Source organism: Orcinus orca, chromosome 14 (genome assembly GCF_937001465.1).
Source record: "Orcinus orca chromosome 14, mOrcOrc1.1, whole genome shotgun sequence".
In the NCBI taxonomy this organism is placed as follows: Eukaryota; Metazoa; Chordata; class Mammalia; order Artiodactyla; family Delphinidae; genus Orcinus; species Orcinus orca.
This window is the reverse complement of record NC_064572.1, coordinates 44,148,534-44,172,742: the sequence shown is the minus strand read 5'-3', so window position 1 is coordinate 44,172,742 and position 24,209 is coordinate 44,148,534. Positions and strand designations below refer to the sequence as shown.

The 24,209-nt window shown below is 43.8% G+C and overlaps 1 protein-coding gene across 2 annotated transcripts in view; it reads left to right on the top strand.

Moving 5' to 3' along the window:
* VSTM4 (V-set and transmembrane domain containing 4) overlaps positions 1-24,209 on the top strand; it is an 86,783-nt gene that overhangs the window by 49,690 nt on the left and 12,884 nt on the right. The window contains exons 6-9 of one of the 2 annotated variants that reach the window (XM_049697090.1): positions 10,288-10,394; positions 11,778-11,839; positions 19,761-19,917; positions 20,968-21,141. In XM_049697090.1, coding sequence (XP_049553047.1) covers positions 10,288-10,394; positions 11,778-11,839; positions 19,761-19,917; positions 20,968-21,141 — 500 coding nt within the window. The remainder of the gene's footprint in view (positions 1-10,287; positions 10,395-11,777; positions 11,840-19,760; positions 19,918-20,967; positions 21,142-24,209) is intronic. The other variant, XM_004286390.3, reaches the window with a different exon arrangement.

The following is a 24,209-nucleotide window of genomic DNA, read 5'->3' as shown; positions in this document are numbered from 1 at the left end:
CACTCAGCAGCTTGTGCCAGTCACTCAGCTTCTCTGGGAATATTTCACCCTCCACAAAATGGGCACAAACCTGCCTCTGTCCCTGTGGCTCAGGGTCGTTGTGAGGATTCAGTGAGATAATACCGGCTGCGGACTAATTCCTCATGGTTACTCAGGGAGCGCCCGTGTACCTCTGCAGCTGAACACTTTATGGGATTTACTTCTGATCCTCATAAAAACCCTGCAGGGTACAAATTACTCTCCCCAGATTAAGAACATGAATAAAACTGCCAACTCTTAGATGAAGAGCTAGCCCTCTCTACTATTTACGGACCTTTTGATTCCAGGTAACAGAAAAGCCAGCTCAGATGGTCTTACCCAGGAAGGGACTTGGCTGGCTCACCTGACCGGAGATGCTGCAGTGGGTGGGCTTTGCTCCGGGGGGCGCAGGGTCCTTAGGGCAGTGGCTTCTGCTCCCAGCCCTTCTCTGGGCAGTGCTGCCTCCAGGCTTTGATGTGTCCTCAGGCCAGGCCAGCTCCCCTTGGGAAGGGAACGGTGGCAGCACGGCTTTCACCCCTGGCCTCATGAAGGAGTCATCTTGCTTCCTAATGAACAAACACAACTGAACTCACTGTTATGGGACCAACCTGAACCAAGCAGTAAGGCCAGAGGATAAAACTGTGCCGAGCAGGGGGTGGGGGTCAGTGCCACCCAAACATGTGCCTTCAGCCCTAGGGGGCAGGGAGTGGATGCTGAGCAAGTAATCCCAGGGACCTCTCCTTGCTTTTATTCTTATGACCTAAGACCAACACTACATAGAACCGCTAAATTTTGGGTGGCCCAAAAGGTTCGTTCGGTTTTTTCCGTAAGATGGCTCTAGTAGCACTTAGTTGTCTTTAACTTCATTTGAAACAATTTTGTTAGATCGTATGTGACAGCTGTCATATCAGCATGCATTTAAAAAAAGATATCAAAATTGGTGGATTTTTGTGTAGCCTTTTTAATATTGAAGTTGGAAGCAAAAAAACAACATTTTTGGCATATTACACTTTATTATTTCAAGAAAGGTAAGAACGCAACCGAAATGCACAAAAAGATTTGTGCAGTGTGTGGAGAAGGTGCTGTGACTGATTGAATGTGTCAAAAGTGGTTTGCGAAGTTTCGTGCTGGAGATTTCTCACTGGACGATGCTCCACGGTCAGGTAGACCAGCTGAGGTTGATAGCGATCAAATCAAATCAATAATTAAGAACAATCAACATTATACCACGTGGGAGACAGCCGACGTACTCAACATATCCAAATCAAGGGTTGAAAATCATTTACACCAGCTGGGTTATGTGAATCGCTTTGATGTTTGGGTTCCACGTAAGTTAAGGGAAAAAAACCTTCCTGACCATATTTCCACATTCGATTCTCCACTGAAACATCATGAAAACGTTCTGTTTTTAAAACAAATTGTAACAGACAATGAAAAGTGGATGCTGTACAACAAGGTGGAACCGATGAGATCATGGGGCAAGTGAAATGAACTACCGCCAACCACACCAAAGGCTGGTCTTCATCCAAAGAAGGTGATGTTGTGTATATGGTGGAATTGGAAGGGAGTCCTCTATTATGAGCTCCTTCCAGAAAACCAAACGATTATTTCCAACAAGTACTGTTCCCAATTAGACCAACTGAAAGCGGCACTCGACGAAAAGCAACCAGAATTAGTCAACAGAAAACGCATAATCTTCCATCAGGATAATGCAAGACCGCATGTTTCTTTGGTGACCAGGCAAAAACTGTTACAGCTTGGCTGGGAAGTTCTGATTCATCTGCTGTATTCACCAGACATTGCACCTTCGGATTTCCATTTACTTTACAAAATTATCTTAATGGAAAAAATTTCAATTCCCTGGAAGACTGTAAAAGGCACCTGGGACAGTTTTTTGCTCAGAAAGATAAAAAGTTTTGAGAAAACCATAATTCAAAAAGAGACATGTACCACAATGTTCATTGCAGCACTATTTACAATAGCCAGGACATGGAAGCAACCTAAGTGTCCATCTACAGATGAATGGATAAAGAAGATGTGGCACAATGGAATATTACAATGGAATATTACTCAGCCATAAAAAGAAATGAAATTGAGTTATTTGTAGTGAGGTGGATGGACCTAGAGTCTGTCATACAGAGTGAAGTAAGTCAGAAAGAGAAAAACAAATACCATATGCTAACACACATATATATATATGGAATCTAAAAAAAAAAAAGTTCTGATGAACCTAGGGGCAGAACAGGAATAAAGATGCAGATGTAGAGAATGGACTTGAGGACCCGGGGAGGGGGAAGGGTAAGCTGGGACAAAGTGAGAGAGTGGCATGGACATACATACACTACCAAATGTAAAATAGCTAGTGGGAAGCAGCCGCATAGCACAGGGAGATCAGCTCGGTGCTTTGTGACCACCTAGAGGGGTGGGATAGGGAGGGTGGGAGGGACGCACAAGAGGGAGGGGATATGGGGATATATGTATACGTACAGCTGATTCACTCTGTTATACAGCAGAAATTAACACAACACTGTAAAGCAATTATACTCCAATAAGGATGTTAAGAAAAAAAAAGTTTTGGGAAGATGGAATTATGAATTTGCCTGAAAAATGGCAGAAGGTAGTGGAACAAAAGGGTGAATACGTTTTTCACTAAAGTTCTTGGTGAAAATGAAAAATGTGTCTTTTATTTTTACTTACAAAACTGAAGGCACTTTTTGGCCCACCCAATATTAAGGAAGCACCTCCTGACCTTACCAGTTAGTGTTCAGAGATTTCAAACTTACAGACTAAACCACCTCCAAGCCTTTGTGCAGACTCTGTGAAACTGGCAGGGACCAGGAAGGACGAGCTCTCACGGTGAGGCCCGGCAGAACCTCTGAGGTGATGTAAACCGTTTATGATGAAAGGCCATGGGGAGGCTGTGGACAGGGAGGTGCCTTGGCAACTGCCTCACGAAGGAGCAGCTTTTATCCTGGTGCTCTTCACAAAATGCCATACATAGGATGAAAGCAGCAGAAAGTAATGCATCAGGTCCCCCAGGGTCTGCAGGTGCTTTCTCGGTGCGCCCGCTCTGGCACAGGTTTCTGAGAACCCTGCCGTGTCCGTCCAGTCCCCATTCAAGAACTCGGACAGCAGATTCCATAATAATGATGATCATAATGCTGGTAAGATAGTCATAGGTGACACAACGTACCAGATGCAGTTCTACGTGCTTGACACGTGTTACTCATTTATGAGAAAGAGTCATCTCAAGGGAGGCACCATTCGTCTGCCTCGAAAGTGAAGTTCTGTAACTTGTACGCAGCTCCTTGGCACGTGCTGTTGATTGACCTCGTGTGGCAAGGAAAGCCCGTGGAGCACTTTCAAAAGCCTAGAGCGAGATGTCAGGAAATTAGCCCTATTTGCACTAGTCCTTGGCCTTTATCAATGGCAGCTACCTTGGGCGGGGGACCTGTCATTGTAAACGACAGTGAGATGCTAACATAGTTGTTGAGACCTGCGTTCCTCTTGCAAGATTCCACACTTGACATTGCAAGGTACAAGGTTATAGGGTGATGAGTGTGTTGCGGGCAGTCTTGGAAAGGCAGCCTGGAGCTGCTCGGAGAGGAACTGAGGAAGCCCTCTGGGGGTCCTGGTGAGTTCTCACGGTCTGAACTGAGGTGTGCAGGCTGGAGGAAAGGAAGCACATGGACACTTTGGAAGGTAAAATGAATCAACGGAAACACTGACTTTCAAAGCTGGTGTGGGAGCGGGAAGGGTTCAGGGAGGGCAGGCCCAGAAGGATGCTGGCAGGGCCAGATTGGCACATCTTCCTTAGTCCTGCTCGTGGAGGGCTTTCTGGGTCGGGATATTTTGCCCGACAGACCACACTTGGCATCCCAGCCATCCCAGTTCAGGCCACACTGAATCCCTCTGCAGTATGTGACGGACAGCTTTCTGCCAGGATGAGGATCCTCTGCTCATTCAGCCGGAAACGGGGTTGAACAGACCCCAAGGGGGCATAGTTCATATGTGGAGGCACAAAGCTTGTCCTGGATCCAGGGAAACACCAGGCACCTGGGGGATGAAGCCTGGGTGTCTGAATGCTCCTCGGTGGGAACAGTTAACTGCTCCTCTGGTGTGTCCCAGTGAGGCAGCTATTTGATGGAGGGGTGGCACTCCTTATGCACAGGCGCTGTGTGGTTCGGTATGAGGGCGCGTTGAGCTCACATTCACTTATGAAAGCAAGGTGTGCCTGGGTGTTTGGTTCTTCATTTTAAAAATGCTCCTTGGTGGGGTCATCTCAGTTTATACTATTTTTTTTTTTCTGCTCCCAGACACACTTCCTTGTAGAGGCACAGAATTTCCACATGGCTGGCCTGGCCACACCCACCTCCCTTTGGGCTGCTGATACTGTTTATTTCAGACAATCCCAGGGACAGGCATGTGCTCCCCTCCTTCTCTGCCCAATCTTGGGCCAGGATGGCCCTTGGTCTTGGGCACCAGTCACTGCTCCTGCCTCCAGGACCCTAGCATTCAGGATGGCCCCTCTTCCTCCCACCAGGGCAGGGCTTCGAGCAGCTGTAACAGTCCTGGATCTAGTATAGACTGAAAGTGCAGTGGAATGCTGATGTCGCCTTCCGGTACCTTTTTGGGGAGCTGGTTTAAGCCTAGAGCAGCCATTGTAGATCTGGCTTGATTGGCCTTCTTCCTTCCCTAGTTCTCTTGTTCTCTGTTGTCTGGGCTGGGCTCAGAGTCCTAGCTTCAGGGCCAAGGAGGCAGGTCCACCCGGATCAGATCCCAGATCTCCTGCCTGGACCTCTCTGAGGCTTAATTTTCCCATCTGGGCGGGTCAGAGATTATGGATATCAGGCACTTTTCACAGTGCTTTGCATAGGGTAGACAGACATAGCTCTTATTAACTTTAGCTTCTGCAAAATATGATTGCTCACAATTTGTTCAGTGCCTGGTAAAATCCAGGTTGCCTGCTTTACCTAGTGTCCTGGAGTGGCCACCCATTGCTCAGGGGTTCAGCCTTTCTCTATGCCCTGCTCGCCTGCTCTGTCCTGCTTGGCACTTGTACAGCACTGCTACGTCTGTGGCTCTAGGAGGGTGCACTGTGCTCCCTCAGCAGAAAGATTTTCTGATCAAGGTTTAAGTTGAAGTTTGTGCTTCCCCTCAGGGCCAAGACTTGGCATCATGAGATACCCAAGTAGCAAAATTGTTTTCCCTGGGTAACACCATGACATGCCCCTACCCCCCTACTGCATCTACACGCTGGAGATAAGGGTCCATGCTGTTTAGCCATTTCATGCCCCATCTAATTGAGGCTGAGCTTTCTTATCTGACCCTAACTATGACCCAGTGAGATAGATAGCAAGGGTACATCTTCCCATCTTACAGGTTGGGGGATGCGGCCCAGGGAAGTGAGTGACTTGTCCTGTATCACCTCTCTAGTCAGAGTGGAAGCAGATTTAGTGCAGGCTTTCTGCCCCTGTCCAGTGCCCGTTTGCTAGATCCAGCCACTACGTGCCACGGAGCAGAGGTGCCCAGTCTTTGTGGGACAGAGACTCCTGTGAGAGGCGGCCAGGCCGGAACTTTGTACATGTCACAACAAGGGTCCCACATGTGCGCCTCCTGCCCCACCCTTGTTGGAGCCAGAAAAACAGCCCTGTTCCCCACAAATAGCACTTCTTTCCGATCACACAGCTCTCTAATTTAGCTGGAGTTTCCGGCCTATTTTCTATCTTCCTTGGTTTGACTGGCTCCAGCAATGCCCACTCCCTTGTGTCAGACACAAAATACAGTCCTGTTGCAACCCAAGATGTAGAATAACTTTTCTCGTAAGTGAATCATAAGACGGACTTTGTCAAAAATTCCTACCAGCCCTGCTGGCTCAACGCGAGACATAAGATTCTGAGGGAATCACTGTCTATCGTATGTCATTGTGGTGACTCATTGTATCTGAGTGCTCATGATTGAGGTATGAAGTAGAACTAAATTTAGTTTAGTGCAGTTTTACTGTTTTCAAGGAGAATGGTGATGACAAAGCAGATCTTTTTTCAGCTTACTGAAAGCCTGGGCATAATGGCCTACGTTTATGATGTCTCAAAATTTTCATTTTATATTAAAGAGCTAAAGAATTAGAGCCAAGAAAAGAGAAGAGGAAGGGGAAATATTATTTGATTTTGCGGGGTGTGAGGTGCAACTGGGGAAGATAATCCCAACTCAGAGGCAATAGACAAAAAGAAACTATCAGACGATTTTAGCAAAAACAAATGACCATGCATTTAACAGAAAGCCAAAATTCAAAAGTAGGGAAATGTTTGCAATAAGCATGTCAGGTTGATGTCAAAGATGCAAACAAATCTATAAGAATGACTCACAATCCTAATAAATAATAGCAGAAGGTGTCCATACATCATTCATAAATAAGGAAACACAGACAAACACGGGAAATGTTCCTCCTAGCAAGCAAAGAAATGCAAGTAAAAGGAGATATCACATTTTTCTTCATTAAGTGAGAAATTTTTTAAACTGATAAATCTGATGTTAAAAAGGATGAAAAGATAAATGCCCTCATCCATTGACCAAGAGGCTATAAAGTAGTACTAACTTGTCGGAAATCGTTTTGACAGTGGGTATTTTTTTTTTTTTTTGACAGTGGGTATTGAATAACCTTTAAAATGATCCTCCTCTGTGAACTAGTATTTCCAGGTCTAAGAATCCAAAAACAAAAGTCTAAGAATGGAAAACCATTATGCACAAATATATTTATAGCAATGTTATTTGTATATCAAACTGGGAAACAAATTAGATGTTTAGATGTCAGGGGAAGGCTAAGTAAACTATGGGCATGTCTTCTCACTGGAATAGTGGGAGGATGTGACAATATGGAAAGTGTAGATTAAGTAAAAAGAAGGATGCAAAATTGTAATACAATATTATTATTTTTTGCGGTACGCGGGCCTCTCACTGTTGTGGCCTCTCCCATTGCGGAGCACAGGCTCCGGACGCGCAGGCTCAGCGGCCATGGCTCACGGGCCCAGCCGCTCCGCGGCATGTGGATCTTCCCAGACCGGAGCACGAACCCGTGTCCCCTGCATCGGCAGGCGGACTCTCAACCACTGCGCCACCAGGGAAGCCCCAATATTATTTTAAAAAAGGCAATGTATAAGAACCAAGGAAGAGTTGAAACTTAAGTCCCCAAAAAGCCTGCACATGGATGTTGACAGCAGCTTTAGTCATAATCTCCAAAACTTGGGAGCAAAAAAGATGTCCTTCAGTAGATGAATGAATAAATAAACCCTGGTACATCCAGACAATGGAATATTATTCAACATTAAAAAGAAATGAGCTATCAAGCTATGAAAAGACATGGAGAAAACTTCAATGCATATTTCTAAGTTAATGAAGCCGATCTGAAAAGGCTCCGTACTGTATGATTCAAACTATATGCGACATTCTGGAAAAGGCAGAGCTGTGGAGACGGTTAATAGATCAGTGGTTGCCAGAGGTGGGGGAGGGAGGGATGAACAGGAAGAGCACAGAGGAATTTTAGGGCATGGAAGCTATTCTGTATGATACTACAGTAATGGCTACATTATAAATTTGTCCAAACCCATAAAATGTACAACACCAAGAGTGAACCCTAATGTAAACTGTGGACTTTGGGTGATGATGTGTGTCAAGGTAGCTTCATCAATTAAAACAAATGTACCACTCTGGTGGGGATGTTCATAATGGGGGTGGTCAGGGGTCTATGGAAAATCTCTGTATCTTTTGCTCAATTTTGTTGTGAACATAGAACTGCTCTAAAAAATAAAGTCTTTTTAAAAAAATAAAACAAGGAAGAGGAAAAAGGCTGGAAATATTTATGAAGATCATGTTTTGGTTATGATAGACTTATTTTCTTTCGTCTCCATGCTTGTAATTACCATTTTAAAACATGGACGTGCATTAATTTATAATGGAAAGAAAAAATAAACATTTCAAGAGTTTAAAAAGCTAGGAAATGAAGCTGTATGTGTGGTTGTGTATTTAAACAGTTCTGAGGGTTTCTGATCCCTTGTTTTCTCTTTGTGGCCAGAGTTTTGTAAACACACATCCCTTTTGGCTATTTGTAAATTTACACAGTTGACCCTGTACTCTAAAGCCATGGCCAGTTAGAATTTCTGTTCCCAATAAAAATAAGCTATCTTTGGGGACTCTCAGTGTGAACTGTATTCTTGGAAATTTCCCCACAACGTGACTCAGTCTTTGTTTATTTTTAAAACTCCAGGACTATATTAGAATAGTCTGTTTTCTTTTATTAAATATATGGAAATATTTATTAGTGTTTAATTTACTGCTTTTCAAAGATTATACAATCACATGATTTAATAATTAAAATTTAAAGTTAAATAATTTAAAAATATATGTAATAATAATTCATATTATTATATTATATAATAATATATAATATAATTATTAATTATATTATTATATTATGTAATATGTAATAATAATAATAAATAATTCTCCTTGTCCAATCTTCCTTCTGTTTATTTCCTCAGCACCCCCGTTTTAAGGAACCACTATTTTTAAATTCTTGTGAATATTTCCAAAGTTTCTCTATTTGTGTACATAAATACTAATATATATTATTTTTCTGTATTTTTATACAAAACAAATGACACATTTTACACATTGTCCAACACCTAGCTTTTTCACTTAACAATGTGTCTTTTCTTATCCCTGTATAAATAGCTTCCTCATCCCTCATTACAGTTACAAAGGACCCCGTGTGTGGATTTGTGGATTCACCATAATTTCCTTAACCAGTCCCCCGCTGATGGACAGTTGGGTTGTTTCTAATCTATTGCTATTACCAACAGGACTATAATGACTTATATGTACATTTCATACCCATGCAAGGATATCTACAGAATAAATTCCCAGAAGTGAAATTGCCGGGTCACAGAGTATAAGCCTCTGTAATTCTGATAGCGCCTGTGATCCTGATTGCTGAATTACTCTCCATCAGGAAGGGTTTACACTTGTACCAGCAATACTTCTGAGTGCCTGATTCCTCACACCCTTGCCAAAAGAGTGCTTTGCCTTAAGTTTGTTGCCATTCTGATATGTGCAGAAAGAAAGTGCAGTACATTTTAATTTGGCTTTCTCTTTCTTGAGGAAGTTTTAGCATGTTTTCCTAGGTACGAGCCTTTCCTCTTGTGTGAAAACTGTTTACCACCTTCATTCATTTTGACTGTTAGGTCATATCTTATGGATTTCTAGAAATCCTTTGTATTAGGGAGATCAAGGGAGTTACCAAGCCTCTCTTGGTAACTGTACCTACCTGGCTGGAATATGTGCCTGAGGACGAGAGATTCTAAAAGAGGCTGCCCTCTGGGTTGCTGGAGCCATAGGGTGCATTTGAAATAAGACGACGGCCATTCAAGGAAGTGCTTGGACTCCACCCCACAGGTAGCAAGGAGAACAGGTTTCACATCAGGCCAGTCTGGGTTTGCAGCTTTCGTGTTGTCTGCTTACAAACAGTGTCACTTAGAGCAAGTCACTCAGCATCTTTGAATCTTGGTTTTGTTACCTGTAATGTAAGGCTTACCTATTACTTTGGGTTATAACGGTAACACATAGAATCTGATACTACAATGATTACACAGGTAACCCCCCAGATAATTGAAAACACTCACGACATTCCTGAGGTCTAACTCAGTCTTTACCTTAAAGGTGAAGGTACATACAGCAGGAGGAGAAAGTGTGAACAATCATGGGGGGCCCTAGGGGCTCCCAGCTGCAACTCGCCAGGGTCCCTTCTCACTTGCACAGGTGCTGCTCTGTCTCTGGATTGTGAGCCACAAAGATGTGTGCGAGGAACGTTGGTTTTAGGGGAGCTCAAGGAGAAGGTTTTAGTGATATCTTAATATCCTACTGGTGACGTAACCAAGCCAGACTGTGTAAACCCATTAACCAGGTGTAAACAGTCTATACAAACAATCTGTACATCCCAAAACAATGTAGGCAAGCCGGCCCTGGGTCTCTCCAGAGATTTTAGAACTTTACACAGCACGTTACAAATCCCTAACTAGCTCAACTCATCGTCCTTAGCCAAGGGTCAGTACCAGACGTCCAGACATCCTGGAGCTAGGCACAGAGTGATCCCAGGCCGGCTCTAAGAGTGCCCCGCCTTACACACAGGTACAGGGGGTACCCGGAGACTATTGCTTCCTTTTCCTTTCCCCGGAACAAGCCTGCCTTTGCCTTCACCAGGACCTTTTTCTTCTCCAGCTCAGGGGAGACTGTCACCAGCGTGACCAGCTTGGTCCCACTGCAGCCCAAGAAGGGCAAGAGGCGGAAGGAAAAAGCTGACGTTCCTCCCGCAGTCCCTGCCAAAGGTAGGAAGCCAGCCAGCAGTCATCCATGTGGAGAGCACCTGGGGTCTGATGTGAGATCAGAACAGGAGGGTAGGCAGGTGGAGGATGTGACATCGCTGATTATATGGTCTGGAGAACCCCACCTAGATTCTGGTCATAACTGAGCCCCGTCCCTGAGGTGGGCTGGGGGCATTGCCATTGAACGCGCATGGCTTTAGCGGGGGTCAACCTCTACAGGCTATTCCACAGTGTATTTCCCTTTGAAGTACTAACATTCTCTGCACATAGCAGGGTGGGCCAAGGGGGTGTCAGCATCCTCTCGGTTCATTCAAGGGAAAGAAGGCTCTATGATTTTCCTAAAGATAAAAACCAGGTGTGTAATTTATTATGGATTTGTTCTGGGGATTAAAATGAGGGTTATTACTTGATTCCAGTTACGACTTAGAGCAACATAAATGAGGAAGATGGACATTTCCTGAGGTGAGAAGTAAAACTGTTTATAAATCGTTCCTAAAATAACTGGCCAATTTAGGAGAAGGTCCTACATCAAAGGATTTGATATACAGTTAGGAATACAAGGGTTGCCCAGGTGAATAAGAACAAGACAGGATCCATTTTATCCCTCAACTGGGGCTTCCCAGGATGGCCCCTTGGCACCCTTTGCGCCCTGTGGTGGAAGGCAGTGGTGCTGAGACTGTACGTATACTGGGTGGACAGAAGGGGCTGGGAGGCGTGAGCGTCCTGCGAGGCATGACACTTGTGGATCTGGGGAGGGAAGGGAGCTGTCCCTGCTCTGCGCCAGGCATTGTACTGCTGTATCACCTCATTCAGTCAGCATAGATGGTGCCCTACTTTACGGAAGAAGAAAATGAGACTCAGAGAGCCACGTGGTTGAGCCTGGCTTTGAGTTCAAGTCCCAATTCATCTAAATACTAGGTAGTTACATGATGTTAGAATAAGAGCCTCGGTTTCCTTCTCTGTTAGATGGGGACAATAAGACCCTCCCTGCTGACCTCCCAGGGCAGCTGTGAGGGTCAAAGGTCACCGCTGTCAGCGTTAGCATGCAACTAGGAGGAAGCCCCAGGGAAGGTCCCAGCCTCAGCCTTTACCAAGTGCACCGGGTTCTCACCTGCACATCTGACCTCTTTGTAGCTGGCGGTGTTTTATGCTGTGGTTTTGTTGACCTTGTTGAGAGGAGAGAATGACGTATCCAAAGGTTAGGAGAGGATCACCCTCCCCCGAGGGGCACCAGTCCAGCTGTTACCTGGATCAGAAACTAGAGTTCCTCCACGAGGACAGGAAGTGGCCCTATGTCCGAGGCTCTCTGTCCGTGGTGCTCGTGATATGTGGGTTTTAAGAGTCCTGGGAGGAATTGCAGACTAAACCTTTGATGTGCTTCCACAGCTCCCATCGCTGCCCCGTTCCATAAACCGAAGCTGCTGAAGCCACAAAGGAAAGTTGCCCTGGTGAGTAACCACAGTCTCTGTGTTGTCCCCTCAAGCCCTAAACACAACGCTGGTCCAAGGAGTACCTTTATTGACTGAGAACATGCTCCACGTTCTTGGGGCTTTGTTCCCAAGCAAAGGCATTCTCTCTTCTTGGGCCAGCTTTTGAGTCAGCTTTTCTCCGTAGCTAGTTCCCACAGAGTGGATTTTTAAAAATCCAAATGGAATTACTTTTCATTATCAATGCTCCTTTTTTGAAAAGAAGGGAAAAAATCGCACTCAGGAAGGTATAAAATAGAAAGTGGACCAGCTTGTATAAACTTGTCTTGATAACCACTCTGAAGAGACTGCTGAAGAACTTTCCAGAAAACATGTTATACTTTTAATTTTGAAACAACTTCAGTTTTACGGAAGAGTTAGAAAGATGGTACAGAGAGTTCCCGTCTACCCTTCGCCCAGCTTCTCCTAAGGTTAACTTCTCACATAGCCATGGTGTATTTGTCAAAACTAAGAAGTTACCGTCAGCACATTACCATTAACTGCACTCCAGACTTGGATCAGATTTCAGCAGTTTTTCCATGAATGTTCTTTTTCTGGTGCAGGATCCCATCCAGGCCGTCACATCGCATTTCGTGGTCTTGTCTCCTTAGTCTCCTCCAATCAGGGCCAGCGCCTCCGTCTGTCTGTTTCTACAGCCTTGACACTTTTAAAGAGTAGTAGCTGCATTTTTTACAATGTCTCTTGATTTGGGTTTCTCTGAGGTTTTCTGATGATTAGAAATGAGGTTATGGATTTGAGGGAAGAACAACACAGAGGAGCTATGCCTTTCTCATAGTGTCCCATGGAGCGGACGTGCTATGATGTTGACCGTGACCACTTGATGAAGGTGGGTCTACCAGGTTCCTTCAGTATAAAGTCACAATTTTTCCCTTTCCGTACTTTATTTGTTAGAAGCCAGTCATTAAGTCCAGGTCACACTCAAGGGGAGGAGAGTGAAGCTGCATCTCCTGAATTCAGGGAGGGGTCTCAGAGACTTTGTGGACACATAGGAAGACCACCACAGTAATTAATAGGCATTTTAGGGGCGATACATCAAGCCTGTGCAAATAGCCTTTTTTCCTTGAACTTTCGTCTACTCACTTTAGCATTCATCCATGGATTTTGCTTGCAGCACTTATTACTATGGTGAACCGATGGTGATTTTCTGTTTTCCTCAATCCATCTCCATTTACTACTTGAAATTCTTCTGTAAGGAAGAGCTGGATCCCTTTCCTCATTGACTTATTCACTAATTTCTTTATATCAGTATGGATGCATGAAGATTTCATTTCTTTTAAGTTTGTAATCGTATTGTTATTTATTTTGTTGCCAGTTTTGTTCAGCAGCTGTGTATTTGTGTGTGAAAGAGAGAAAGGGAGAGAGAGGCAGAGAAACTGGCAAACCAATTCTAAAATGTGTATGTAAGATAATAAGATTATCTTGGCCTTGCAGAGGGCCAAGATAATCTTGAAGGAAAAGAACAAAGTGAAGAATTTATATACCAATTCACAAGATTTATATTAAAGCCATAGTAATTAAGCTGTATAGTAAGTAATGGTATTAGCACAAGAATAGACAAATAAACCAAAGGAACATAATAAAGAGCCCCAAACACACCTACATATGTATTGTCACTTGATTTTATGACAAACGTGATATTGCAGTGCAGTGAAGAAAGGGTTATATTTTTAGTATACAGTGATCTGTGGGTCTGTAGGATCTCCACATGAAAAACAATGATCCATAAACTGGACTTCACACCACACACACACAGATTAATTAGAGAAGGTCCATACACTTAAGTAAGAAAGGTAAAAATAAAACTTCCTAAAATTAGCTTATCTACATAAGGTCAGGGCAAGCAAAGATTTTTAAACAAGACGTGTAATGTATGAGCCATAAAGGAAAAGATCGAAAACTTCGGATTACATTAAAATTTAGAAGGTCTATTCTGATGAAAGATACCAGTACAAGATTGAAAAGGGAAGCCACCTATGGGGAGAGTGTACCTGCCACGTGTATATTTGGTGAAGGATTCTTACCTAGCATTTGTGAACACCTACAAATCAATAAAAAAGAAAAAGGCAACACTGCAAAAAAATAGGCAGAAGTCTTAAACATGTGCTTCACCAGAGAAGACATTCAGATAGCCAGTCAGCACATGAAAAGTATTTAATCTCATTGGTGTCGTGGAATGGAGGTTAGAAGCAGAAAAACAGTTCACATCTACCAGGATGGCTACAGTGAAATACTTACATGGTTTCCTTTTTTTTTTTGCCTGTTTTTCTCTGATCCATTTGGAATTTAGGAATGGATCCAATTTTATCTGTCATTCTTTTTTGTCAGATTCTTTTTTATTTAACTTTATGTTTCATATTTCCATAATCGCTACTTGCCAGTTTCATTATACGTCATCACTACATTCCAAACAATTATTTAAACTTAACTTTTATTCGTTCTGTTATTTTTCTTGAATCCAGTGTCTTCCCCCCTAAATATATTTGCCTTTACATTTGAGCAGTTTGTCTGTGAATGGAATTCTAGTTTCCTAAACATTTTCCGCTCTGTTCTGGGAAATATGCTAAGCACTTTGTGTGCATTTCTGTTTACTTCCCACATTGCTCAGCATAAATGCCATGCTCATTACTGTGGCCTCCAATGCCTTATATCATGCAAGCCACATGTAATTTAAATTTTCCGGTAACCACATTAAAGACGTAAAAACAAACAGGTGAAACCAATTTTCATAGTATGGCTTATTTAACCCAATATATCAAAATATTATCATTTAAACATATAACCAGTATAAAAGTTATTAATGAAATATTTTAATGCTTCTTGTTCTGCTAAGCCTTCAAAATCCAGTGTGTATGTTATGCTTCCTGCACATCTCATTTCAGAGCCACAGTTCAAGAGCTTAATAGTCACATTTGGCTATTGGTTACCATATTGGACAGCGCAGCCCTATCATGATCTAGCCCCCATGACCTCTTTGACATCATTTTTACCACTGTCCCCCTTTCTCAGTCCCCTCCCATCATTCTGTCTTCCTTGCTAGTCCTTAAACATACCAAGCATGTCCTGGTAGGGCTTTTGTCGTCTTATATGCCTGGACCGCCCTCCCCAGGCTATGTCTGTGGCTTATTACTCACCCCCTAGGGTCTCTATTCAAATATCAACTCAGTGGAGAAGCCTTCCTGAAACTCTATATAAAACACCACCCACCCTCTGAAGGAACTCCCCATGAGAGGCACCCTGACGTACATGTATCTGTTACCTGCCTTTCTCTTCTCAGAATGCAAGGTCCATGAAGGCAGGGAGGTTGTCTGCTCTGGTCACTGCTGTGTTCTCCACACCAGAGCAGTGTCCAACAGGATGGGGATGTGTGATTTTGCACCCCAGCTTTGTGGAGTAGGTTCTGTCATTGTGCTTTTATAGATGGGCACAGTGAGACTCGGAGTCAGTAAGGTGACAGATGGACGACTAACCCAAGGTCATGCAGCTTGTGGGCTGCAGTCAGGACTTGAACCTTTGTCCTTCTGAAGCCAGAGTGTAAGGTTTTAACCAGCTTAATTGAAGCCTTGTCTCAGAGTGGAACCTGGATCTCTGTGCATGATTCTGACATCCTCTCATGGCTCAGCCTTGCCCCTGACCTTCCTATTCTGTGCCCAGGTTTCTGCTGTTCTCCTAGACAGGATGGTTCCTCTGTTTTCCAAAGAAAGCCTCCTTTTGCCTGCAGTGAGTTGTGGGTCCTGAAGGGCTTTTCATACAGTGTGATTCCATCTGGTTCATATCATCAAAAATTCCTTATCAGTTCTGCTCTGTTGACTACACTGTCTTGTCCTCAAATGTAGCAGCGGAGTTTTTGCTGATTTTAATAGATTTCTGGTCATTCAGTAGACTTTGGGAAACTCAATTGAACACAAAGGCTAAAACTATCAGCTTTCCTTGGAACATCCTTCATCCCATCCGTTGAGGTCAGTTTCCCCAGATAGTCTGAGTTCACTCTCTCCCGGCTGTCCATATCACTGCACATCTGCGTGTGTATCTTTTCCAGATCTTTTATTCTTAATCCTGATATTCATCAACAACCTCAAGAATGATTATACTTTGTAAATTTCCCCCATCTTACGTTCTAAGTTGCTCAGGGCCTCTTGTTTCTAATCCAATCTTTTATCCCTGGTAACAACAGAAACCGCTCTTTATTGACATTCCATTGATATATCCCAGGGATATATAAGAAAAAGCACTTTTTGCATGTCATCATATTCGCATTTTGCATGTCATGGACCACATGGACATATTTTGCATGTCATCTCACAATAAGTCCCCCCACTCCCAGATTTGCCTGTGAGGACACACAAACACTCTGTTTCAGAAAAGCGAGTTCCTACAACCCACAGGGGGTAGTGTTTCATCTCCCATGAAGACAGTGCTGCTGACCCAGTAGATGGGGCAGTGTCAGCAGCCTTGAACGGACAACTTTTTTGAGTCCACAGCTATAAAAGCAGTTTGCCTTAAGCAATTTGGGGCCACTTATAAACAAAGTAGATTCAACAGCATTTTCAAAAATAACTGGTCTTAATTGCAAGTTTTTACGGTTGAGTTTTTGTTTGTTTGTTTGAGCTGGTATGCCCCTCTGGATGGAGATCCAACATAGGAAATTCTTAATTTTCACAGAAAGTAAGTTGGGGCACTTATCTGCACTTCAAAATGGATTCTTTGTTTTGTGGAAATATCACCCATGACAGTTCTTAAATACCAATTGTCCTTTGATCTTTTAAGATACGAAAAAGCTTGAAATTTTTATACCAGATTTTCCAGAAATGAGTCAATTTGGAGACCAGTTTGCACCTATAACAATACACAGTGAAGTAAAGAGCTGACTTTGAGTGGACCTCCGTCTGACCAGCAGTTTAGAGTCAAAAATACCAGGCCTAGCGTCTGCAGTTTTTGGTTAATATTAAGATTTATTTTCCCAGGAGGCCAGCATTGACCTTGGTCTCAATTTGGTCAATATTTCTCTCTCACAGCAATAAGTCTTGATGGCAGCCGAAACTAAAGTCAATAGCTACTTGTCGACTCACACAGGCCTTAGTGGGTAATTTAGAAAATAATTTGGCAACATCTTTTCTTTGGGGTCTGGTACCAGTTTAGGTGTTTAATTCTGTAATTGTTGCATTTTGCCACAAAATCCATAAAAGCATCCTTCCTGGAGTGGTCACAGGCCACAGAGCCCCTCAGTCACCCAGCTGCTCTTTCCAGAGTGATACTGACACATACTCACCCCAAGGAAACAACCTGCCTGCCACCTCCACTGACTCATTGGCAAAAAGCGAGAACCCTCATTTACTGAGCACCTACTGTGTGCCAACCCCCCTGCTAGGTGCTTTGTAGGCTCCATCTCCCTCAACCGCACATGCCAACTCCCAGCAGACCCTCAGACTCCAGGTGAAAATGACAAGCCAATGAATAATACTGCTGTGAATATGGATGTGCAAATATCTCTTTGAGTCCCTGCATTCAGATATTTTGGATATGTACCTAGAAGTGGAATCCCTGGATCACATGGTAGTTCTCTGTTTAATTTTTTGAGGAACTGCTACACTCTTTTCCATAGTGGCTGCATGATTTTACATTCCCACCAACAGTGCACAAGGGTTCTGTTTCTCTATATCCTTACCGACACTTGTTATTTTCTGTTTTGTTTTTTAATATAGTAGCCAGCCTAATGGGTGTGAGATGGTATCTCATTGTGGTTTTGATTTGCATTTCCATAATGATTAGTGATGTTGAGCATCTTTTCCTGTGCCTGTTGGCCATTTGTATATCTTCTTTGGAGAAATGTCTATTCAAGTCTTTCCCCCATTTTAAAATCAGATTGCTCGTGTTTTGTTGTTGTGTTTATAGAAGTTCTGTATATATTCTGGATATTAACCCCTTTTGGATATACAATTTGCAAGTATTTTCATCCATTCTGTAGGTTGCCTTTGCACTTTGTTGCTATGTCCTTTGATGCCCAGAAGTTTTAAATTTTGATTAGCATTAGTTTTAAAGTCATCTACAACCTGCCCATCACTCTGTCCCCAGTGGGTGACCTGGGATCTGCAGACTAGATGTGGAATGAATGAACAATTGAGGGCAGAGATCTGAGATAGGAGCTCTAAGTCCTCACTGCTCAACGTGAGGTCCACGGACCAGCAGCCTGGGCATTGCCTGGGAGCTTGTTGGAAACATGGAAGCTCAGGCCCCACCCTAGACTTACTGAATTAGAATCTGCAATTCAGTAAGGTTCCAGATGAATCTGGTGAACATTAAAGTTTAAGAAGTGCAGCTCTAAGTAACTTAAAAAACAGTAGCCAGCTCTGGTTAGGTCATGGCTGGCGGGACAGAGTCATCCCCGGCCACCTCCGGAGACAGTTGTATTTACATTTTAGTGAGACAGTTCAGCCCACTTAGGAGAATGGTGGGTTTTCTTACTTATCCACAAAGAGAGAATTAAACATGAGAATCTGCTTCTAAAGGGTATTGTGACTCCCTTTCATTCCTGTAAACCTTTCCTGGATAGCTCATCCCCGTCTCAGCTGTGTGTAGCCCTGTCCTATGATCTCCTAGGACCCCTCACAGTCACAGGTAGAGAATTCTGACACGTAGGGAATGTGTGACCAAGACCTTCTTGTCTGGGATTCCCTTGAGTTTAAAGTCTGCAGTAAACCTGCCTCCTCTCATGGAATCTGAAAGATCAGAGCACTTAAAACAGAGGGACGAGGTTCATTCCATCATAGTTGAAGGGAACCTGTCTTAGGAGTGGGCCTTGCACCCAGTGGTCAGCCCAGGACTGAGATGCCAGCCCTATTGAGTGTTTGCCTGGTGTCAGGAGAGAAGCCCCCTCTTCCAGTTCAGTTTTCACTATCGACAGTGTACTTGCAAGTCCAAAAAGAGTTTTTTCTCTGATCAGTAGCAGAAAAGGGCTTTGAGGCACATTAGACACCAGTGATAGAATTCTGAGAGGATTTTAATAATAACCCAAATCCCAGCAAAATTATTTCCAGAGGACACGCATTTCAGGTTTCTTGAAGGATGTTTATAATAAGCTGAAGAATTTCTCTTGTTGTCGTTAAGTGTGCTAGCACTGGTTTCAGTTAAATTTTGCATGAAAAGAATATATTAACCTGCATAAAATATGTCCATAATCTCGATTTAAAATTAAAAAGAAGGAAAAACCCACAAGCACATGAACAATATATCTCCCCAAGTAAAAGCCTTGGGAAGAAAACAAAAACTTTGCTTGTACCACGCTAGTACCATTTTTACAGAGATAAAAATTCTATGCCCCCCTCGGTACACATGCACATCCCATTATTGTCACGGGGAGTTATGTGTGTCAACTGGAGGGAAGAATAGATGCCCGGGCTTCGGAAGGGATGAGAGTCGGGAAAACAGAAGTCATTTCGTTTCATGGGCTTCCTTCAGTCGGGGGAGGGCAGGTGGCTGGGCCTTTCGTAAGTGGGATGTGATCACCAAGGAGGCGAGATCAGGCCTCCCCAAAGTGGCAGTGGGAACATCTCATATTAGAGACTCAGCCCTGATGCAGGGCCGTCACTTCCCCGCAGGCCACGAGGTCCATGCCGAGGCCCCTCTGTGCTTCACGCTCTCTAAAAGCAGCTACAGGGCTGGAAGCTTCTCAGCTTCACCACAGGCCAGTGGAGGTTGGTTGAGGCTCTGATGCTATTAACAAAGGGCCAGGTGAAGCCGTTACTTTCAGGAGTCTTTTAAGACTGGTAGCACCTTAAGCACTCCTTGGGAACCCCCTTTTGGGAGATGACAGGACTCCTCTAGAAGTGATGCAGAGGGAGTCTGCCTTGCCCTGTTCTAGAAGGGTAGCGTGGCTTTGTGCTTTCAGGAGGGACGTGATTTCGGAATTGACTACCTTGGAGCTGTGTTCCTCCAACTTGCTGCGTCACAGATTCCCTTGGATCATGTTGCAGTCTCCCACTCAGTGTGGACAGGCAGTGTACGAGGCGCTATGGGGACAGGAGCCTTGGAGCCCCCTGACAAAGGTGAACAGGCAGCAGAGGGGTGAGCTGGGCCCGAGGATGGTCCAGGCTGGAGGCAGGCCCGGAAGCCCAGCGGGTCCAGTCCCCTGAGTGACCCTGGCTGGTTGCACAGGCCCACCCTGCTCCCGGGGGTCCTGGGCCCACTCTGGGGCAGGGCCATCTCTGTGTGTCTGCAGGGAATGTCCCTTCAGAGCGGTAGCTTGTTTTGCATCTCGGCTCAGCTGATTTGCTGCCTTTATTGGGCACTTCATTGCTGGGATCATTGCACTGCTGGGAAATTTTTTTTTAAACTTTTTCACTCTATTTTATTTTTGTAATCTCCTGGAACAATATCATTTGTGCTCACATTTGATTTTTTTTTTTAAAAGCCTATTTCATTTAAAACTTCATTTTTTTTTTTGCGGTACGCAGGCCTCTCACTGCTGTGTCCTCTCCCGTTGCGGAGCACAGGCTCCGGACGCGCAGGCTCAGCGGCCATGGCTCACGGGCCCAGCCGCTCCGCGGCATGTGGGATCTTCCCGGGCCGGGGCACGAACCCGTATCCCCTGCATCGGCAGGCGGACTCTCAACCACTGCGCCACCAGGGAAGCCCCAGAGTTGTTTTTAAAAGACTTTTTCAGTCTCAAATAGAGAATACTAGAAATGAAGCACCATTTTGGAAAAAAAGAAAAGGAAGAAAAACATCATCAACCTATCGGTAACATCACGGCGGGCATCCAGAATATCAGGAAGAAAATTTCTATGTGAAACTCTGAGTTCATGACAAACTAATGGTACATTGAGGGGATTTTGTTTCCCTAGCCAGATTCAATTCTCATTTATTATTATAAGTTCCTAAAGCTGAATTTATAAATTCCAACAAGTACATGTGATGCAATAAGACACAGTCTTGTGAATTAAGATTACAGTGTGCATAGAAAGATGATGAATACGAACTATGAATTCAATCATATGTGCCCATTGCCCATATTGCATATGAATCCAACAAATAAGCTAGCATACCTCCTACTATTTTGTATTTGCTCCTAATGCTTGCCTGTACATTGTGTCTAGAACATAATGCTGGTGGTGATGATGGTGATTGTGATGGCGATGATGATGGTGGTGGTGATGATGGTGATGACGGTGATGATGGTGATGATGACGGTGATGATGGTGATGATGAAGGTGATGATGGTGATGATGAAGGTGATGATGGTGATGACGGTGATGATGGTGATGATGAAGGTGATGATGGTGATGGTACACACACTTCACTTTGATGGCACTTGCCCATGCAGGCACTATCCCAGTGTTTACCAACATGGACATTGGGATGACTCTGACCTATGCGTTGTAATGTGTCCATCTCATAGATGAGGCAGGGGAGGCATAGGGAAGTAAGACCAGCACAAACTCCCCTCCCACAAAGTCACCACTCCCATGGACCTGGCAGAGCTGGATCTGACCAGGTACTTGGCCCCCAGTCCCTCTTCTTCCTCGCTGGACTCTGGGGTCTGCTGCCTCTCATCAAAAGCACTCAGTAAAGTCCTAGGCCACTGGGTCGAGGGTGTTTTCTGTCCTGACTTTACTGGATGGGTTTTCATGATGAAAGCTGTAATAGTAATTCTGCGTGGGGTGCAGGAGTAAGGCTGGCAATTCAGGATCTCTATTTGTTAAAACAGAAAGTAAAATTCTTCCTTGGGCCTCCTAATAGGTGGCTTCTGTTAGGAGATTGGCTTATATTCTTCTAAGTATTTTTCTATGTACATGTAAACTTAAATCCATATATATGTGTATATTCCCAAAGTGTATATACAGTTGGCCCACAGTCATTGTAGGTCCTGTCCACGGATTATGACAAATCCATTTCTGTGTGTTCCCTAAAAACAATCCTAAACAAAACATTCACACGTTGAATTGTCTTCTCATTAACAATATATCAGGCTCATATTTCCGTATCAGTACATATAGATCTACCCCATTCTTCTCATGACTGCAAAGTGTTATGGCATCATTGTTTCTTTAATCAGTCCCAACTCTAATTTCTAACTCTTTGGATCAGTGCTCTAGTGAATATCCTTTCAAATACAAATTTGCTTAATGGTGTTTCTATAGGAGAGATTTTTAGAAATGGGATTACGATGGGAAAGTATATCTGCATTTTCAATTTTGATAGATTCTGCCCAATTACCTTCCAAAAGTGTTTTCTTATTTTATTCTCCCACCAGCAAAGGATGAGAGTGAACATTTCCTCATACCCTCCCCAGTGTAGAATATCTTTCTATCTATCTATCTATCTGTCATCTATCTATCTATCATCTGTCTTTAAAACCATAAAGTTGAAAGCCATATGCAAATTTTATATGATTCCAAGTAGTAGAACCCAGGCATCCTACTTCTCAGTAGACTGTCCTCATGGAAACCCTAGATAGGCTGAAAGAGAAATGAGTCCCATGGTTCTGCCCATAATTTCTGAGAGCATCCCCTCCCTACATTCCTGGGACCAAGGATATCCACAGAACAGTTTTTAATGAGTGTCAGACTGGTTTTCTTTCATTTTGTGTTATTCATTCATTCACTCATTCATTTAAAAATGAACATTGAGTAACTCCTGTGTGCCAGGTAGCACCTGGGTCAGGTATCTTCCTAGGAGCTAAGTTATAAACAATGGCGTGCCCCAGCCCACTCCTATCCACTAGAGAAAGCAGATCTCTTCGGCATCTTGAAATCAGCCATTGCGGGAGGATTTACACATGTAAATCAGCAAATGCTACAAAAGAGAGTTTTCTTCTTGGAGGGCCAGTTGCTCGGCAATATCCCTGCACACTACTGGGTGCAGCAATGGATAAGTTTGACAAAGTCACCACTCCCATGGACCTGAGTGGTGTGGTTATAGGCCAGCTCTGGGCTGGCTCTGTCGCTTGCTAGCTGTTGAGCCCAAGCCTCCCATTTCTTTGCCTTGGTTTCTGAGGTCCAGTGGCATCCAGCAGCATCTGGTACATGATGTTTTCCAAATGACCTCTGAATATCTTCAGTTCTCTGCCTCTAAATATTTCAAAGGGAAATTGTTAAAGCAACACTTGTTCGTTTCTATGATAAAAGTTGTAGTCATAGTTGAGCCCTTGTGTAGCATTTACTGTTGAGCTACCAGACAATTTTCTAAGTACATTACATATATTAATGCATTTAATCCTCAAAATAACCCCATGGGATCGGTACTATTATTAATCCCACTTTATGAATCCCGTGCCTCTGATGAGGAAACAGAGGCACAGAGTGGTTAAGTAACTTACCTAAGGTCACACAGCCGGTAAATAGCAGTCTTTCAGTCTCCGAGAGTCCATGCTCTTAAGTACCCCTAGACAGACCCTTGTCCAATCCGATGAATCTAGAAAAGTGTTAAAGATTGCAGTTGATTAGAAGATCAAGAGTGTTCAAGACTGAAGACTCTCAGAGTGGACTCCTATGTAGTAGGTAACCAAACACTTTCTTTTTCAAAGCATAAGCATTCTCTTGAATAATACTGCCAGGAAAAGTAATTTTGGAAGGCAGCTGGGAAAACATACATCTATGGTCCATGGGGAAGAGAAAATACGTGACTGTATTAGATCATGGAGCTCTCACTGTGCCACTGTGAAAAGTTTCATGTATCAGGACCCTCCCCAAGAGCGTTATCTATAATCACATTTTAGCTTCCAAAACATATGTTGGTGAAATCTAGAGATATCCATCTGTCTGATGACTTGTAATGCCTCAGGCCTTTCAGTGCAAAGCTTCAGCACTTTCTAAAGCTGGTCACTTCTGTCTGTCCTCAGAGCAATTAGCCAGGGGCATGTGACTTTCCGTCATGTCAGATTCATTCTGGTAATGCACTTTGCTAAACAGCCTTTGAATTCTCCAGATTCAGGAGCATGATGTGAATTTGCTCAGCTCATGATTTCCGAATGACTTCATCCAACCCAAGGTGCCAACACGCCTGGATAAGACTTTAAAATCTTCATCTCCATCCAAGGCTTCTCTGCTGAGTTACAGAGACTTTCTAAGCCTTCCAGAGTCCTAGAGAACCCTGGGTTATTGGCCATTAGTCACCGAGTAACCATGTGGAAGGGAAGCTGGGTGTGAGGTAGGCAGATATAATTGCAAGGCTTATAGATGGCTGAAACAACAAAGGAAGTGGGCCTCAGAGAGTGCCTCTATCTCCGTGCACAGAAACGAAGGCTCCTGGTCTCTGGGTCCTGGCTCAGATTGTCAAGATGCATCTAAGTCAGCAGTCACAGCTGCCTGCTGGCTGTGAGAATGCAGCTGGATTCCAG